General features: G+C 38.8%; 1 protein-coding gene across 4 annotated transcripts in view; it reads right to left on the reverse strand.

Annotated features, from left to right (window-relative positions):
* The window catches only part of LOC128693299 (putative neural-cadherin 2), a 251,714-nt gene that overhangs the window by 179,530 nt on the left and 54,677 nt on the right, over window positions 1–17,507 (reverse strand). For all 4 annotated transcript variants that reach the window (XM_070089515.1, XM_070089514.1, XM_070089513.1 and 1 more), the window contains exons 4-5: window positions 14,662–14,837; window positions 12,344–12,490 (exon numbers count right to left, since the gene is read on the reverse strand). In XM_070089515.1, the coding sequence (XP_069945616.1) occupies window positions 12,344–12,490; window positions 14,662–14,837 (323 nt within the window). The remainder of the gene's footprint in view (window positions 1–12,343; window positions 12,491–14,661; window positions 14,838–17,507) is intronic.

Genomic DNA, 17,507 nt, shown 5'->3' on the forward strand with positions numbered 1-17,507 from the left:
TGAGCATAGGAGATTTTGATAGACATTACTATGTTTCACAGTTATAAGAGATATCGTTAAACGGGGAATTCCTTCCTTCCTTTCAACAAACAGGCTGTATCCCACCGAGGCAGGGTGACCTTAAAAGAAAAAAAAAATTCTCCTGTCTAAGTTTAGTAATTTATACAGGAGAAGGGGTTAATAGCCCCTTGCTCCCTGCATTTTAGTCGCCTCTTACGACACACATGGCTTACGGAGGAAGAAGAAAAGGGGAATTATATGTCAATAAATATGGACTACTGTTTTTCTACATACCAAAGTTTACCAGTGTCTGGTCCGCCTCTTAAATTCAGTTGGGTAATGTGATCTAGTCATTTCGTGCTGCTCGAGACTGAATATGATTCGAACATATTTAATATGGTTGTTCAGTTTATTCCATATGATAATAAAGCAACACTTAAGAAATTACTGTACCTAGAACCATAGCGCGATGTCATATGATCTTTTTACCTGGATTGAGCAAAAAACAAACATGCATTCACACAAACGTCAGTTGAAAACATGTTTAAGAAAAGACGTAGGATGAAATGAATGGAAAGTTAAGAAAAAACGTAGGATGAAATGAATGGAAAGTTAAGAAAAAACGTAGGATGAAATGAATGGAAAGTAGTTCCCTTAAGTTGAAGGAGAATGAAAATAAAGAAGGTTCAAACAGGAATAGAGTACAGAAATTCATTATTCTTCAGGACAAAGTGCAGATGAGGACAGAGAGACAGGACTTTTGCCTCTGCATGTAGGAAAACGAACATACTTGTTGCTGGGGATTCCTAAATAAGATTTATAGATAGAGGGAAATGCAGGAGAGAAGAGTTGCTGGCCAGATATAAAGCACTTATGATCTAATTAGATGAAAGGAAAGTAGCCTAATCATATATAGTATTTTCCCTAGTAGATGAGTAGGCAGTAAACAGATGTTATGTACAAATGGGAAAAACTGTTGGCTAGACGAGTACGGCAATGGACTTTAAATTATACTCATAGATATGCAGGATAATTTCTATGGCAAACATGATATGTATGCAAAGGATGGGGTAGGGTTAATCTCTCTGGCGAGGGTTGACCACTATGATCAGCTCAGTCAAACAAGCGGTTGGTAAGCTGTGTAAAACTTTAAACTGATAATCAATAAAGGTAAGGGTGTGTGTGTGTGTGTGTGTGTGTGTGGGAAACGTAAGAGCTACCGTACTTGGAAGTTTTTTTATTTTTCAAATACATAGGATTAAGATCAGGGAAGAGGTGGGCGCAGCCAAATGCGATTCAAATCAGTTAGTGACAAAGAAATAATTACAATTTTCACCGTTAATATCCAATCTTTTTATACACTAGGAGATACAAACGAATTTTCAGAAATCAATAACTATTCTTAACAGGACGAAAATAAGTTATTCAATATCAAATTCACTAGTGACACGTTCCTTGGATAACCAGATACACTGAAGACAAACAATTCAAGGGTTTCAAAGGTTATAAACCAGTGTAAGGAGAACCTTAGCAAACCATTAGCTAGTCTCTTCTACAAATCACTAGAAATGTGAATAGTTCTGGAGGAGTGAAAAACGTCAAAGGTAACAATACTTTACAAAGCGGGAGATAAGTTCTCAGCTTGAAATTACAGCCGAATCAACATAATCACAATCACAGGAAGGTTGAAGGAATTATTAATTGCTGATGCAATTCGAAGCTACCTTGAAATAGAAAAAATGATTAGAGAATTTCAGCCCGGTTTTATGAAGGGAAGATCTTGATTTACGAATTTATTAACCATTTTACTAAGGTATTCGATAAAATAAACCACAGAAAATCATATAATATTGTGTGTATGGAGTTCAGTAATACCTCTGATAAAGTTTCACATAAAAGACTGATTAAGAAAGTAGCGGCACAGAGTAAAAGAAATTCTCTCCTGTGTAGAGGCACAGTTGACTGTTAAGCAACAGTTTGCATTAATGATGAGAAATCAGGATAGGGACCCATTGTGAGTTTTGCACCAACAGGTCTGTGTTGGGTCCCCTGTTGCTTATTTTCTTGATCAACGATATGAATTAGGGAATAACTAGGAACATAAGTAAAGGTTCAAATATCGCTTAAATAACCCTTCAAATAATTACTGATGAAGACTCTAGAAAGGAACAAGATGACCTGGATAGATTGAGTTCTAGTAGGAGATGGGGGAGGAGAAAATCAACACAGACAAGTTTATGGTTCTAATCCTAGAAGAAGAAAACAAATATGGCACTTATAAGATAAATAATGCAGATCTTCGTTAAAGCGAATGTGAAAAAGATTTTGGAGTCCTGGTTAGCAGAATTTTAAAGCTAAGATATCCTGTGCATGAGTGTTCACAATGAAGCTAATAGAATTCTTAGCTTTATAGAAAGAATAATAAATAATAGAAGTCCTAAGATTATACTTCTTCTTTACATATCTTTGATTAGGCCTTATTCAGCTTTGATTGTCTTATTACAGAATAAACACATTTTGGAAATATACAAAATAGATAACGAAGTTGATTCCATGTGTGAGAAGCCATTCCTACAAAAATAAGCTGAAGGCGCTAAATTTTCACTTTGTAGAAAGTGATATATTATGCTGGAAATATCTGTCATTGAGAGGACTGGCAGCGACGAATTCAAGTTGGAAAATTTAGATTTAGAAAAGATAAAGGGAAGTATTTGTTTTTGCAATAAGATTTGTGAATGAATGGATCAAACTCCCAAGTTCCGTGATTGAAGCAAGAATTTCAGGTAGCTTTATATATATGTTTGATGGGTAGATGAGTAGGTACAGGTGGGTATGAAATAGAAATGCCTAGCATGGGCTAACAGCATACTGTGTTCTTGTGTTCCTGAGTATGGACTCACATTTAAGGAGAATATCTATAAGGTATTCTAATATTTACTAGTTAGATGTAGCGTCTTCTTCCGGATGTTATTCGTAAACCAGTTCCGTGAATATTTTCTCCTCTCTTTGATGTTACTTTTATTTCCTGGAGACTGTTTAGGTCGCCAGTAGTGCATTGCAGTCTTCTCTCTCTCTCTCTCTCTCTCTCTCTCTCTCTCTCTCTCTCTCTCTCTCTCTCTCTCTCTCTCTCTCTCTCTCTCTCTCTCTCTCTCTCTCTCTCTCTTTCTCTCTCCCTGTCTCTCTCTGCTTAACATATTTCATGATCTCCTTTAGTTTCTTCAAATGCCTGATGAAGGGAGAGGTTTAATGCTGGTGCAATATATTCCAAGACAGGCCTAGGTAGTATATACTGTTCTAAATATTTCTTTTACAGTTTATTACAGCGGTTTTTAGGGTAAGCTGGTTCTGAAGAATAAAGGCCAGAACATCGTTTTTGTAAGAATACACTAATTATACATTAATTAGAGAGAAAACTAGATGACGTTGATGTTCATCCTTGTGGTGTTCCGTGGCTCGCTCACACACTGAGTGTCGTGGTTCAATCCCGGCATGGGTGGAAACGTTGGGCATGTTTCCTTATACCTGCTGTCCCTGTTCACCTAGTAGTAAGTAGGTACTCGGGTGTTAGTTGACTGGTGTGAGTCGCATCCTGTGGACACGATTAAAAGACCCAAATGGTAAGAAGACAGACAGTCCTCGATGACGCACTGACTTTATTGGGTTATCCTGGGTGACTAATCCTCCTGGTTAAAAACCCAACAAATCTCATCTTATCTTATTCTGGATTATTATCAAGTCACAAGTAAGCGAGGAAAGAAAAAAAAAACCCGATGGTTGGTATGTGCTTCTGTAGAACCTTTGTGTAATGCTTCCTCCCTGATATTTTTGTTTATAGGTATGTTACGATGTTCTTAATGCTGTATTCCGTGTGCGGTCTTCTCACTCCCTATGCAAATCTCCTTATTTTGCACTTGTCATGATTTAATTCAAATAGACTCATAAAAAAATTACTATTCTTTTAGCTTACTTAAATCATCTTCGATTCAATTATCGTCATCTAATTTCATCATCTTCATCAAATCCCTTGAAATGCAAAAAGAGGCACATACGTAATACTATCCAATTTCCGATGACAAGTCCCATGAGTATATCAAAACGAGCAGTCGTCCAAGTGACGATCCTTGGTCACTCCACTTGTTATTCGCTAACCCTCAAGCATTTCCATTGGTGCCATAACTAATTGCCATTATTCACAGCAAAGCAATACCCAGTGTGATAAATTGTCTGATCCCAGTGCATTAATCACATTTAAACTTCTTTGGTGTTCAGAAAAGACCCCTTTGGGACTTTTAATATATTCTTTGCATTCTTCTCCGTGATTCGTAGGCATTTTAGTCTTTTACTAGTTAGCTTTTGCTGATATATCATTTTTGCATAGTTCTTTTTGTTTATAATAAAGTTGGTAGAATTACCGACAATATGTAAAGTAAAAGGACACAAGTGCAACTAATGTGACATTTTATTGTAGCAACGTTTCGCTCTCCAGGAGCTTTATCAAGCCATTACAAACAGTACATGGACACAGAGGGTATATATAGGCTCAGAGTGAGGTGCAATACTAGTGGTAGTGGTAGTAGTAGTAATAGTAGTAGTAGTAGTAGTAGTAGTAGTAGTAGTAGAAGTAATACAATATGCAGAACAATTAACTTGCACATGAGTAAACGATGTAAATGCTATTACTTGGGAAACATAAAAATTGGTTAGACAAATATTTCTATTGGAGGCTGGATAGAGAAGGCCTGTTTCACTGTTCATTCTCTGTAATGTGCTTGTGTAGTATTAACAGGAGAGACTGTGATAGCAGGATTTACTGTTTTCAGGAGGATTCTTGCTAAGACTTCAGAGATGGTGAAGCTGCCTTTGTTTTGTTTAATTGTATTAGAAACAACTATTAGTGAAGATTCAAGGCACTTCCGTCTGCGGAAATTAGTTTCTTTGATCACTAGTTGGGCTTCCCTGAACTTCATGAGATGATTGGTGGAATTTCGGTGTTGTACACGTTCAAGTTATCGTTCCTACATGCATAAATGTGTTCATTGAGGCGGGTGTCGAGGTTTCTTGCTGTTTCACCTACATAAATCTTGTCGCAGCCTCCACAGGGTATAGTGTAGACCCCTGCATTGACTGGTTTGTGGTGCTTGGATTTTGTTCTGGTTAGATCCTTTATCGAAGTGCTGGAAGCGATGGCGACTCTGGTGTTAGCTAGTGAAAGTACTTTAGAAACGTTCAGTGCACCCTGGCTGTTGGGAAGAATTATAACTTTGTTGGGAGTGGTGTTGGTGCGTGGAGAATTAATGATCTGAGGAGCTCTTTTCTTGCAGTCTTTGATGAAAAAGGAAGGGAAATGTAAATCTGTGAAGGTTCGGTGAATGTATGTACATTCCTCGTCAAGAAACTCAGGACTACAAATTCGGTATGCTCTTAGGAAAAACCCGATGATGATGCCTCTTTTGGTCCTAGTATCTTGACTGGAATAGAAGTGTGTGAGATCGTTTTTCAAGATTGAGACACTTATGCAGCATATGGAAATCTTTATTCAGGAAACGTTTCGCCACACAGTGGCTTCATCAGTCCAATACAAAGAGGAAGGCGTAAGGAGAGGAGGAGAATGAGGTAATCAGTCCCTCAACCTGGAGTCGATGTGTTCAGTCCATCAATCTTGTAGAATGTACAGCATAGGGCCGTAGACGTGGCTTATATACTGTAGTGAGGTGACGTGAAGCAGATGGAGGCGGGGTCATAGTGGTACCATCCACTAGTCGAAGTAGGTCTTCGTCCAAAGGTTGAACAAGTGTTGAAGAATTCTTTGTAACAAGATCCCATGATGCTGCAGTGTCCGACAGTTGTGATGAATGGTTTGAAAAACCGACAAGTTGAAGATTGAGACACTTATGCAGCATATGGAAATCTTTATTCAGGAAACGTTTCGCCACACAGTGGCTTCATCAGTCCAATACAAAGAGGAAGGCGTAAGGAGAGGAGGAGAATGAGGTAATCAGTCCCTCAACCTGGAGTCGATGTGTTCAGTCCATCAATCTTGTAGAATGTACAGCATAGGGCCGTAGACGTGGCTTATATACTGTAGTGAGGTGACGTGAAGCAGATGGAGGCGGGGTCATAGTGGTACCATCCACTAGTCGAAGTAGGTCTTCGTCCAAAGGTTGAACAAGTGTTGAAGAATTCTTTGTAACAAGATCCCATGATGCTGCAGTGTCCGACAGTTGTGATGAATGGTTTGAAAAACCGACAAGTTGAAGATTGAGACACTTATGCAGCATATGGAAATCTTTATTCAGGAAACGTTTCGCCACACAGTGGCTTCATCAGTCCAATACAAAGAGGAAGGCGTAAGGAGAGGAGGAGAATGACGTAATCAGTCCCTCAACCTGGAGTCGATGTGTTCAGTCCATCAATCTTGTAGAATGTACAGCATAGGGCCGTAGACGTGGCTTATATACTGTAGTGAGGTGACGTGAAGCAGATGGAGGCGGGGTCATAGTGGTACCATCCACTAGTCGAAGTAGGTCTTCGTCCAAAGGTTGAACAAGTGTTGAAGAATTCTTTGTAACAAGATCCCATGATGCTGCAGTGTCCGACAGTTGTGATGAATGGTTTGAAAAACCGACAAGTTGAAGATTGAGACACTTATGCAGCATATGGAAATCTTTATTCAGGAAACGTTTCGCCACACAGTGGCTTCATCAGTCCAATACAAAGAGGAAGGCGTAAGGAGAGGAGGAGAATGAGGTAATCAGTCCCTCAACCTGGAGTCGATGTGTTCAGTCCATCAATCTTGTAGAATGTACAGCATAGGGCCGTAGACGTGGCTTATATACGTGGCTTATATACTACAGTATATAAGCCACGTCTACGGCCCTATGCTGTACATTCTACAAGATTGATGGACTGAACACATCGACTCCAGGTTGAGGGACTGATTACCTCATTCTCCTCCTCTCCTTACGCCTTCCTCTTTGTATTGGACTGATGAAGCCACTGTGTGGCGAAACGTTTCCTGAATAAAGATTTCCATATGCTGCATAAGTGTCTCAATCTTCAACTTGTCGGTTTTTCAAACCATTCATCACAACTGTCGGACACTGCAGCATCATGGGATCTTGTTACAAAGAATTCTTCAACACTTGTTCAACCTTTGGACGAAGACCTACTTCGACTAGTGGATGGTACCACTATGACCCCGCCTCCATCTGCTTCACGTCACCTCACTACAGTATATAAGCCACGTCTACGGCCCTATGCTGTACATTCTACAAGATTGATGGACTGAACACATCGACTCCAGGTTGAGGGACTGATTACCTCATTCTCCTCCTCTCCTTACGCCTTCCTCTTTGTATTGGACTGATGAAGCCACTGTGTGGCGAAACGTTTCCTGAATAAAGATTTCCATATGCTGCATAAGTGTCTCAATCTTCAACTTGTCGGTTTTTCAAACCATTCATCACAACTGTCGGACACTGCAGCATCATGGGATCTTGTTACAAAGAATTCTTCAACACTTGTTCAACCTTTGGACGAAGACCTACTTCGACTAGTGGATGGTACCACTATGACCCCGCCTCCATCTGCTTCACGTCACCTCACTACAGTATATAAGCCACGTCTACGGCCCTATGCTGTACATTCTACAAGATTGATGGACTGAACACATCGACTCCAGGTTGAGGGACTGATTACCTCATTCTCCTCCTCTCCTTACGCCTTCCTCTTTGTATTGGACTGATGAAGCCCCTGTGTGGCGAAACGTTTCCTGAATAAAGATTTCCATATGCTGCATAAGTGTCTCAATCTTCAACTTGTCGGTTTTTCAAACCATTCATCACAACTGTCGGACACTGCAGCATCATGGGATCTTGTTACAAAGAATTCTTCAACACTTGTTCAACCTTTGGACGAAGACCTACTTCGACTAGTGGATGGTACCACTATGACCCCGCCTCCACCTGCTTCACGTCACCTCACTACAGTATATAAGCCACGTCTACGGCCCTATGCTGTACATTCTACAAGATTGATGGACTGAACACATCGACTCCAGGTTGAGGGACTGATTACCTCATTCTCCTCCTCTCCTTACGCCTTCCTCTTTGTATTGGACTGATGAAGCCACTGTGTGGCGAAACGTTTCCTGAATAAAGATTTCCATATGCTGCATAAGTGTCTCAATCTTCAACTTGTCGGTTTTTCAAACCATTCATCACAACTGTCGGACACTGCAGCATCATGGGATCTTGTTACAAAGAATTCTTCAACACTTGTTCAACCTTTGGACGAAGACCTACTTCGACTAGTGGATGGTACCACTATGACCCCGCCTCCATCTGCTTCACGTCACCTCACTACAGTATATAAGCCACGTCTACGGCCCTATGCTGTACATTCTACAAGATTGATGGACTGAACACATCGACTCCAGGTTGAGGGACTGATTACCTCATTCTCCTCCTCTCCTTACGCCTTCCTCTTTGTATTGGACTGATGAAGCCACTGTGTGGCGAAACGTTTCCTGAATAAAGATTTCCATATGCTGCATAAGTGTCTCAATCTTCAACTTGTCGGTTTTTCAAACCATTCATCACAACTGTCGGACACTGCAGCATCATGGGATCTTGTTACAAAGAATTCTTCAACACTTGTTCAACCTTTGGACGAAGACCTACTTCGACTAGTGGATGGTACCACTATGACCCCGCCTCCATCTGCTTCACGTCACCTCACTACAGTATATAAGCCACGTCTACGGCCCTATGCTGTACATTCTACAAGATTGATGGACTGAACACATCGACTCCAGGTTGAGGGACTGATTACCTCATTCTCCTCCTCTCCTTACGCCTTCCTCTTTGTATTGGACTGATGAAGCCACTGTGTGGCGAAACGTTTCCTGAATAAAGATTTCCATATGCTGCATAAGTGTCTCAATCTTCAACTTGTCGGTTTTTCAAACCATTCATCACAGAGATCGTTTTTATTGGTAGGTTTCCGATAAACTTGAAATCTTAGGCTGTTGTCTACTTTGTGAATGAGGACGTCGAGGAAAGGTAGTTTGCCATTGGATTCTTCTAGTGTAAACTGGATCGCCGGTTCAACTACGTTGAGCCTTGCCTGTAGATTCCGTACATCAAAATGTTTGGGCGTTATTACGAGGACGTCGTCCACGTAACGTAACCAAGTGACGCTTGAAGGGATGATGTTGGCGAAGTGTTCGGACTCTAGGTATTGCACCTCACTTTAGTATTGCACCTCACTCTGAGCCTATATATACCCTCTGTGTCCATGTACTGTTTGTAACGGCTTGATAAAGCTCCTGGAGAGCGAAACGTTGCCATAATAAAATGTCACATTAGTTGCACTTGTGTCCTTTAACTTTACACTTCTTTTTGTTTAGCTCATATCCCAGTGCAGTTGTTCCTAACTATTCTATATTTTTTCCCGCTTTTTCATAGTCCTCTATTTCCTATCAGTTGTTGGTGCCCTTTTAATCTTAGTCATTGCCTCACTGCAATTCTTTGCAAACCATGAGGGTCTCTCGTCCCTCCTTGCTGGTGCAAATCATTGCATATCCTGATTAACTTCTCGGTCCATACGTATACTGTCTTCCATTGTATTTCTCTTTCCGTTGAGCCTCATTCAGAAATTCTTTCATTCCAATGTAATTACCTCTCTAACAGTCTGTTCTTTTTATTACTCCATTCTTGGCTCTTTTCGTCTCTTCATTTACTAGATATACCACACAACGTATATAATGCTGACATATATATCTAAATTTTTAATATGTTTTTGCTCGCTAGGGTTGATAAAATGCTCCTGTTGCGCAGAACGCATCCTAAAAATATGATTTAAACGCTGAACACTTGTTTAATTCATTCATCTGACAGAAAATTGAGATGTAGGACCATCTGGTGAATAGGTATAACAAATTTCTCAAAGCTGATTTCTTTAATGTCTTCCTTATTTAGTGAAAAAACAAGATCCAGTCTTGCTGATTCATTCTTCTATCACTTGCTTGTGAAGCCTTTGAGATGCTAGCTTAAGAAATTTTCCAATACTGTCTCCATCTGTTTCTCTTCATGTTTATCTGTCTCTCCATCTGGATTTCAGTTCTGAGACAAAGTCTTCCATAATTAGTAGCTCTATACTTCCATTCTATTGCTCTCTTCATTATAAACTATTGTTGTTATTATCTCGCTTCCTTCTGCTGCTTATATTCCTGCTGCATAGTATCAGAATTCTCTGTGCCAACCAATCCTCTTCATCCCCTTCTACTCTTTTTATTTTTATCACGTGATATGTTACTGGTAATATTACATTAGTTACTATTCATATGAGCTCCATAACTATAGTAAATATGTCTGGTTTACATCTGTTATCCTTATGTTCATCTGATACCAATTGTTTGTCGTGGCATCATCATTTATGCATGACCTATAGTTTTATATTACCTTCATTTTCACGCATCTGATTCTTGCCTTATGTCTTGGTAAATGTGGCTACAGTCAGTCCAGGTGTTGGGATTTAGTGGGTAGATTTGGTGATATTTCAGTTAGTGGGAGGATACTCAACGGGTTGGGCATTATGATATCTAGTTTCATGAGAATAATATATATGGAAGAGGGGATAGGTGGTCATGGGATTCTGATAAGATGATGGGGAAAATACTAGTGGTGTCTAGGTCTGGTTTATTTCCTGCAGGTCTGCTTCTTCCTGGTTTCTGATATGACTGCATTTATCTTCCATTTAGTCTCTTGTTTTCCTCTCTTCTCTCTCCAGAAACGCATTTCTTTACTCATGTGCATCGCAATAATTTATCTATCTACATTGCACCGAATCGTTTTCTAAATATAACATTAGTTTTATTGTATCTATCACAAACTTGTCTTTCCTCATAAAATTGATTCATTAATTTGGATCCTGGCTCATTCTCACTTGTTCGACATTTTTATTTGTTTTTCTATCTGCCCCTTTTCTTTACCTAAGTATTTTTATTCATTTTGACTATCTCAAAAACTATAATTGAAGTGTTCAATTCTTCTCAATTTCTATAACTTTTTATCATTCTTTATTACTCTTCTAGTATTTTTCATTATTATTGTCGTCTCTTTGCCATCCACCTTTAATAAGTGTTCTTAATTATGTCTGTCATCTCTTATCTTTTCCTCAGTGACTCCTTCACGCTTTGTGTCTTCTTCGCACTGCTGTTAATGTCTTTTATCTGTTTTCTCCTATTTTTCCTATTCCAGTTGTTTCCCACCTACTATTTCCTGATTATTTTCCATCATCTTCTCTTCACTCTCATATTTCTGTTTATTCAGATTATAAAATTTTTCAAATTCCTTGACAATAAGTTCTACAAACCCCAACATTTCATTTTGTCTGCAATTTCCCTCCAACATAATTAACACATTCTTGTGTTTCCAATCATTGTCTTCTCTTTGACTCTCGTTTTCCTTTGTGGAGTTGGGGGGGGGGAAGGGGGAGGGGGGAATGGATTTATGTGATCGTAATAAGTTCCACTGGATCTATATTGGTGTAAAAGTTGCTGATTATGCGATGATGAGTTGGTGATATTGCAGCAGAGAAATGTGGCAATTGGCAATGGGGGTGGTGATGGTGGTGGTTGTTATTGTGGTGGTGGTAGTGCAGACGGATGGTGATTCAAGTGGAGCTCAGGGTTGTGGTTGAGGCTTTGTGTGTGTGGCGACGGTGATTGTGGGATGGTGGTGAGCAACAGTTATGGTAGTATTTGGTGGTGGTGATGATGATGTGTACCAGGGTAGTGGTGGTTATGGTGGTCATGATGTGTAGCTGGGTGGTGGTGATTGTGGCGGTGATAATGCTGGTGTATTGGTGGTTGTGATAGTAGTAGTAGTTATTGATGGTGGTGGTGGTGTGTGGGTGGTTGTGGTAACAGAAATCATAAGATGTTATTTTGATAAGGAAGGTGGTGGTAGTGACATTGATGTTTTATTTGTTGTAGTGGTGGTAGGTGGGGTGTTTATGGTAGTGATGTGATGTTAGTAGCTGTGGTGTTAATGATGAGGGATTATGATGTGGAGTGTTGCTTGTTGAGGTGGGAAGTGGTGGTGGGGGAAGTAGATTTACATAATGAATTGTCGTGTTGTTGTGAGTATATCGTGTATGTATTGTTGAAGATGGCGTCTTCTCTCATGGTAAGGCAGTTGTAGTGATAAGAGGTAGAAGTGTAGTATCAGCAGTGCTGGTAGTATCAGAATGTGTAGTTACAGTGGTGATGACAGAAGGTATGTGTTTTCTTGCATGCCTGTAGTGCTCACGCTTGTGTTCACACAAAACTCAGACGTACCATGTCTGTGACTTGCACGAGGAAGCGGAAGCCCCGACGGTGGGTCTCATCTTCGTAGTCAAGCGTCTTTGTAGCGTAGAGCTGACCCGTGCTACCTGCTGCGCGCAACCCGAAGTGCTCCCAACCCCACCCGCTCGCTTCAACCACCTTCAGCAGGGAAACAAGAGTCACAACTAGGGATGGGTCGATACCAAAATTTTGGCCAATTCCGATACTTTCCTATATTCTTTGGTTTTTAAAAATGTAATAACTATATTCAATATGCACAATGTGTATTAAATAACACAGGAAGGTTAAATATTAAATAACTTAATTTCTTGGGGATAATGATGTCATTACTCATTATTTGGTCTGTTGTGATGGTTTCTGGTCCTTAAAAGCACTTGCCAATAACGTGTGTTGTAGTGGATTTAGTGTGAGTGTGATTTAGTGTGAGTGTGTGTGTGTGTACATTAACACTACCTCACAATCGTGAGGTAGAGTGTTAATGTTGATATTTTTAAGCACACATGTGATATTTATTTTATAAAGTATCGGCCGGTATCGGCTATATTTTAATCAATACCGTTGTCATAAAGATGGCCGATATCCTCTGATAACGATTCCGATACTTGGCAAATCTCTAGTCACAGCCTATGGCTCAGGAAGGAGGTTGTATTTCAATATGATGTAGATAACTATACTGTTACAGTCTTGGATTCAGTAACAATCTTAAGGGTAAGAGACAAATTATAGCACTGCCAGTATTTACGGGTCGCATTGTGTAACCTTTTGTGGGTTGAGAGATGAGGTGTATCACCGTCTGCTATGAGGAGATAAGAGAAGTTACTATTTGAGCTTAAGAGATTGAATACTTCTTTATCAGAAGATGATAATAGAGATTCACGATGAGATTGTCTTAGCAACACTGTTATAAGATAAAATAGACCACTATATGAGGTGGTAAGCTTGGTTCCTAAAATATCCGGGGTATTTATATGGGCTATATTTAATTCTAAAAGACCTACAGACACTTAATATTTTTTATGTAGGAGACGAGTGAAGTTTCAGCCTCTTCATATCAACAATTTCACCAAGATGGTGAATAGAAAGATTATTAGTTCTTTTCGGGAACTAACCACATGAAGTAGCTGAAGCTATGTAATTACAAATATATATGTTTAATATAACTTCAGAAAGAGAATTTTCTTGAGAAAATCTAAGACGATGAAGGAACAGAAATACCAAAGCCTTAGCATCTCCGTTAAATATGCAAGAATCTTCATGTGTTTCGGAGTATTAAACCACATAATCAGTGCTGAAAAAAAAATATTCAGAATAACTGCCAAGCAGAAAAAATGGTTTATATCCAATATAAAAATGATCTGATGAATAAAAATGCACAATATCGAGAGTGGAACAATACACACAACCCTCATATAGGAGAATGAAACTTACGACAACGCTTCAAGTCGGACCGAAAGGTCGTCATAAATTTTATTCTCCTGTGTACAAAAAGTGTTCGATTTAAGCACAGTTATTAACTTAATCAATATACACAAATTAACATACCGATAAAATATCTAACCTAACATTTACATAAGTTTTTGTTAGTAAAGTTTAATTCTGAGTTTCTGCTCTTATTAATATTTGACACAAAAATTCTCTTCAGTGAAGGGCAAAGAATTTAATTGGAAACTCTTAGTTTACATCACATTTCAAACACTGGTAACTGTCAGACTCTTCATCGCAAGATATTTGCCAGCCTCCTTAATGTGTTTGATTCAGACAAAGATTTTAAAACAAGAACTTCGTTTTAGGATCTGAAGTTTTACTCTGATTTCAGATAACCCATGATAGGCGAAAACCCATCCTATAATTTCTTTCCTGTATATTGTAGAGTTGAATAAACCAGTCATATCTAAGATTTTATTTGTTCCGATTTATTGCCAAGGCGTTACAGACCTTGAGATAAAGCTACAAATTTAGTTTGGCGGTGTATGACTAACTCCATCCTTTCCATAATCCTTGTATTACATTACATAATCAAAAAAAAAAATTCTCGATTAGAATTTTGTGCATTTATTTGTATTATGTTACAAATAAATTATATTTGTTTTATTTACATGAAAGTAACCTAAACTGTATTCGTGTTTACCTGGAGTTTACCTGGAGAGAGTTCCGGGGGTCAACGCCCCCGCGGCCCGGTCTGTGACCAGGCCAGGTGTATAGAGAAGCAACTTAAAACCAAATAGTAAAATCCAATGTTACGAGTTAAGAGGACAAGTTGAACGAATCACCCTGTTACTTGTTTGGCTTTCCTCCTGCTAACTACTTACCCTGTAGAAGAAGTAGTTGGTGGTGTCGCGGTCGGTGGCCGAGATCTCAAGGATAGTGTCGTTGCCAGGCGGACCATCACCCCAAGTTTCGTCCACCTCCAGTTCCCACTCCCGTCGTGCCAGTCGTGGAGAGTTGTCGTTGACGTCTGTTAGTCTCACTACCACTGTTCCTGTGCCTGTTGGTGGCAATGGTAATTTTTATAAGAACAATTATCATTCCTACTTCACCCTTCACTCAACATTAACCAACGAGATGAGTTGGCTGTTTAAATCTGTCAGTTTATCATCATCCCCATGTTAAGGGATATACAAGTATAAAATCTGCTGATGTGACAATGTTTATACTGCAACTACAGCTGCTTTTATTTTGATATCAGAAAATTTGGGTCAAGTATCTGATAGACACCTACCTCTAATTATCCAAAATAAAGATCTGAATCACATACGTAGCAGACTTTTGACCATATTTTATAGGGGAAGCAGTATACGACCTCTTCCGTTATCACCCGAGGTCAGAAAACCTGGGTGAAACTTAGTATAGCCTCTTCCGAACTACGAATTTATCTGGAGGTTGTTTATGTAGCAGGGTGCGCCAGGCTCACTCACCCACTCACCCAGTGTGTTAATTATGCGCTTGTATCTCTTTTTCTTATTTTTGTGGCTGCTCAGTCAGTCAAATGTCCTGCTGATCCTTCATGCCAATCGCTATTATAAACATATATATATATATATATATATATATATATATATATATATATATATATATATATATATATATATATATATATATATATATATATATATATATATATTTATTTATATATATATATATATATTTTCAACAAGTCGGCCGTCTCCCACCGAGGCAGGGTGACCCAAAAAAAAAAAAAGAAAGAAAATCCCCAAAAAGAAAATACTTTCATCATCATTCAACACTTTCACCACACTCGCACATTATCACTGTTTTTGCAGAGGTGCTCAGAATACAACAGTCTAGAAGCATACACATATAAAGATACACAACATATCCCTCCAAACTGCCAATATCCCAAACCCCTCCTTTAAAGTGCAGGCATTGTACTTCCCATTTCCAGGACTCAAGTCCGACTATATGAAAATATGAAAATTTATATATATATATATATATATATATATATATATATATATATATATATATATATATATATATATACATATATATATATATATATATATATATATATATATATATATATATATATATATATATATATATATATATATATATATATATATATATATATATATATATAATTTCTTAAAGAAAAATGAGAAGAGGTAAGTAAGCAGTACAGACTACACTCGTGGTATTATTCTTGACTGGCGACTATTACAACCCAGGAACAATATGGCCTGTTAGCCTGGGTTTAAAGGAGAGCAAAGAACAGAACAAACACAGCTGAATGACTTTGAATTATATTCTCCTTCACCAAGTGCGATTTTAAGTATTTACAAGTATGTACACTATATGCAGTTGGAAATGTATGTGTACAACACGGTTAATCAAAGGCAAAGACACAGCCTGGAGACAGACTGGACAACCGTGTTCAACCAGCAGCTGGGTGTAAATGACGAGGGTGAGAATGTGAGTTGTGTCCACGTCACCTTCACAATTGCCAGTTTCCACAATATGACTGGCTGAACCTTGGTGTTTTGACGATGGGGCCCCGAAATCATCAAATCCTTAGCTACCTGGTTCACTGGTTGGGAGGTAGCCTTTTATGAGCGTGTTCACATGCTCCGAATAAAAGGTGCATACTCATTGCATGCAACAGTGATATAAATTCAGCATAGAAATAAAATGGATATTTAAAGATTAATTTACAATTTATTACGTTTTCTTTATTCGTACAAGTTTGTTTACGCACTGCCCATCAATTTTCTTGAATCGTGACGGGCTCTGCCCCACTGTATAAGTCTCGGTGCATTATCTTCTGTGTAAAGATTATGGGGTACACGGGGGAGAAGTGACTTTCTCTGCTCGTACCGTCTATATGGTTGATCGCAGGCTTCATATGCAGTATTGATGGAGATGATTTTCTGTGGAAAGGCGATATCCAGAACGTCAACTTTTCATTTTTCCTTGTTTATTTCTTCTAAATTTTTGACTTGATAAACAGTTGAAGAAGTCACCATTTCGGATGACGCACTTCTAGCACATGCAACTTTCTTTTCATATATCTACATCCGTATTGAGTTCTTTCATTACGTTAATTACAACCTGAGTACTCATTTCCATATTAATTAACCCTCTTCGCTTTTTTTTGGCTGAGTTTTCCAGAAATTATCGTAAGAGAGGGAGGGAGTCATTTTATACTCCCACTACTGATCAGCTTATCCTCAGAAAAAATATCACTAATACGTGGGTCTTCAATACCCAAGTCAGGTGGATCGGAAATGATATTTATTAATTTCTCTCTCTCAATTGGAGCAGAATTATTCACCACCTACAGTTGACTTCCCCATACCTATAACACTGAGCTTGACTCTGTCATCATTACTGATTCTATGTCATCACTGAAGGCTCTTGACTCATATAATGACTCCAACAACATGCTCATTGGAGAGGCCAGGTATAGATACTCAAAAATCAGGGACAAAGGAATTAATATACAATTGCTATGGACCCCATCACACATTGGATTACTCCTTCATGATAAAGTTGATATGTTAGCCAAGAAGAGTACCCAGAAGGAGAATGTAGAATATAGATTTGGCATATCTGTGTCTAGCATTAGAAATAATATTAGGAGAGAAGTAAATAATGAAAAGGATTGTCATAGGAATGCAGTTAGAAGCCTGAGTAG

This window comes from Cherax quadricarinatus, chromosome 28 (assembly GCF_038502225.1).
Source record: "Cherax quadricarinatus isolate ZL_2023a chromosome 28, ASM3850222v1, whole genome shotgun sequence".
NCBI classification, from domain to species: domain Eukaryota; kingdom Metazoa; phylum Arthropoda; class Malacostraca; order Decapoda; family Parastacidae; genus Cherax; species Cherax quadricarinatus.